Source organism: Mus caroli, chromosome 16 (assembly GCF_900094665.2).
Source record: "Mus caroli chromosome 16, CAROLI_EIJ_v1.1, whole genome shotgun sequence".
Taxonomy (NCBI): domain Eukaryota; kingdom Metazoa; phylum Chordata; class Mammalia; order Rodentia; family Muridae; genus Mus; species Mus caroli.
Genome location: NC_034585.1, coordinates 90,058,661 through 90,061,690, shown reverse-complemented (window position 1 = coordinate 90,061,690; position 3,030 = coordinate 90,058,661). Strand labels below are relative to the sequence as shown.

The 3,030-nt window shown below is 44.5% G+C and overlaps 1 protein-coding gene across 6 annotated transcripts in view; it reads left to right on the top strand.

The window, feature by feature from the left end:
* The first annotated feature begins 244 nt into the window (after positions 1–244).
* Positions 245–3,030, top strand: part of Erg (ETS transcription factor ERG) — a 101,418-nt gene continuing 98,632 nt past the window's right edge. For 3 of the 6 annotated variants that reach the window (XM_029470515.1, XM_021184503.2, XM_021184501.2), the window contains exon 1: positions 258–376. In XM_029470515.1, the coding sequence (XP_029326375.1) occupies positions 359–376 (18 nt within the window). In that variant the 5' untranslated portion in view covers positions 258–358. Of the gene's footprint in view, positions 377–833; positions 938–3,030 lie in introns of those variants that run through there. The other 3 variants (XM_021184500.1, XM_029470514.1, XM_029470517.1) reach the window with 3 other exon arrangements.

Genomic DNA, 3,030 nt, shown 5'->3' with positions numbered 1-3,030 from the left:
GCTCTGGTACAGCCTGTCACCCAGAGTCACGCAGGTCACACCTGCTGTGACAGCCCTGGCTTCAGCCAATTGATGCCTTTTTTTTTTTTTTAATTAAAAAACTTCTCCTGGCTGCATATCATCAAGAAAAACAACATTGTTTTCAGGGTCTCTTATCTCTCCACTCCCAAATATCCTGTTTCTTCGGGCTGGGCAGCCAGGACCAATAGAAACCTCTTCCTGCCATTGGCTGACTTCATTTCCCAGACTTAGCACAATCTCATCCGCTCTAAACAACCTCATCAAAACTACTTTCTGGTCAGAGAGAAGCAATAATTATTATTAACATTTATTAACGATCAATAAACTTGATTGCGTTATGGCCAGCACTATTAAGGTAAGGAGAGGGTTCCTCTACATTTGACAAAACCTTGTTTTTCTTGCGCTGGGCTTCCTTTATCAAGGTAGATAAGTTAGGGTTGGGCAACACCCCCCCCCACCACAATAGAGGACAACAAGATTTCCTTTGCGCTGCCTAGTAAATTTCCTTTTTCCTACTCAGACCATCCGCAAGGCTTAAAAACTTCAAACTCAGAAAAAAATTGGGGTTTCTAAATTCACTGTTGAGCACCGTGGATTTACTTCTGTGAAGGCTTTTTGGAGCACTTCTGAATTTTCAGCTTCTTTACCTGTTCCTAACGGTGTCTGGATGTGGGTTTGATACGAGGCATTAACCACAGAGATTGGAGGGCAGGGTCAGAGAGATGGTCTTGTCAATGGTGAACATTTGGATACGCATTGGGGACTCCGCACCACCAGGCGTGCCAGCATGTCTCCGTGGAAGTGAGGAGACACTCGGTGGCTGTTGGTAACAGGATGGACGAATGTTGGCTTGAATTGTGGGGACCTCCATGCCGAGAGGAATCGGGCGCCTCAAAACTCAAATGGTGGTAATTGGGTGTGTTGGTTTATGTGTCTATCACAAATAAAACACCTGTCTTTTTGTGTACTGCAAGCTTTCTTCCCAGTGTTGTGTGGTTCGTGGGGACTGTAAAGCAGTGGTCTGTTGGTCTCTTCTCTGCTGCAGGTGGGTCTATGTGTTTTCTTGTACATGTTTCTAGAAGAAAGCTTACCGGTAAAGTTTAGTTTAGAGACAAAGCGGCACGGGCCACCGGTTGAAAACTAAATGCAGCCTGGTCGCTACAAACAGCTGATACCAATACAGAAACCTGTGGAATTAGTTGTACAGGGAGATGGCGGGTCTGTTAAACTACATTCCAGGCCACCGGGCTTTGGTGACATTCGTAGGAATGAGGGAAGCCAGCAATCTATATAGACAAAGGAAGCCAAAGGGTGTGTTTATTCGTTGTGTATTTAGTTTTGTGGCACAGAGATGGCAAGTGGCCTATTTGTCCAGTAAGGGTTCTGCTTAGCTTGAAAACTCATGAGTATTGGGGTTTGCCCATAACAAAGACGAGGCGTTAGAAACCTTCACCGGCTGATTATATGTACCGTGGAAACTGTGTTTCAGAGTTCCATTTCTCAGGCTGTATCCTATAATCCAGTAAGGCTCACACCAAAAGCTGCCGTCTGAGACTTTTCTTTCCCTGGCTCCAAGGAATAGGACCAGCTGCAATATGGTGACCTAGAGGGGAATTTTAGCATTGTGTCTGATAGACTCTAATTTCGGATAAATGAGTAGAAACGACTTATTTTTACAACACCAAATGCTGCTTTTGGAGTTCTGCTCTAGACTCCTAATATTCTGTGTAAATCTTAGATAGCTTGAGTAGAAGCTTATGTGGGTTCATCAAACTCCACAAATCAATGCTTTAAAGGGCATGGAAAGAAGAGACTGCCCTGCAGAAGGTGGGATGTGTTTGGACAACTCTCCAACGCGTTACACTGTTTCGTTTAAGACCCATGTGTGTGAAGAAGTCACCTTTGAAGTCAGATGGAATTTTTATCTTTTGAATATATTTGGGGACAATTACTTGCTCTTTTTAGGACTCTGTTAATGTGTGAATTCTGTGTCACATGTGTGTAGTGTGTCTCTCCCTACAATAGAAATGACTTCCAGTGAATTCTTTAATGTCCCTTGTTAAAGCTGTCTCTCTCGAGTGGTGACTTACTTGAAGATCAGCTTTCTGTGAGCTTTCCTGGATCAAGTAGTAAGATGATTTTATGGCTTTGTTTGTGACACGGGAAAAGAAGTCTTGAGTCTGTTGGCTACAATTTTAATTACTCTGGGACAAGCCTCAAATTAGCACAGGGCAGTGTCCTCTGAAGTTATGAGACAGTCCCCATAGGGGGATTTTTGGATTGGAAATAAGCTTGGAGTTTTGGGTGTTTCAGTAAATTAAATCAATGAGTTCTTTGACTTGCAGATGCTCTGGGCTGGTGAAGCTGGCACATCATCACCTCTGTGTGGGATGCTTTTCCTTTAGCCACTCTGCCGAAAGCCCTGTGGGGCATTTTTCTGGTAGTCTTGTCTTGCTTTGGCAATTTGAGGTAGAGAGAACATGGCGTTTCATTCGGGAGAGGTAAAGGCATTTTTAGGAAATAGTATTTCTCTCTGCGAAGTTGTGGGTTTCAGGATGAGACTGAGGGTTCTAATAAACCAGGACAGCAGCCGAGCCAACATCTGTCTGAGAGCATCTGGAAGGTGGCCTGAGGGCTTCATTGTACAGTGCGGAGAGATGCGTAACCCTGGAGCCTTTTGCTCCCCACATAACCTTATATACTTGAGTTAGGTGTTTGATTCAGCCTTCCAAAGATTTTTCTGAACTTGTTTGTGGTGACATTTGCCTTTTGGGCAGCTCAAGGAATTCTAGGTCTGTACATAGCATTCTGCTTTTAAAAACATTGGTGGAGGGGAATGGAATAGAGTTATGGTAGAAGCCGTCTTCTCCTGAACAGTTTAGGAGGCCGTGAAGCCTAGGTTGTAAGCCTTAACGGCCATCATTGGGAAGAGAGGCCCCTTGGTCTTGCAAACTTTATATGCCCCAGTACAGGGGAACGCCAGGGCCAAGAAGTGGGAGTGGGTGGGTA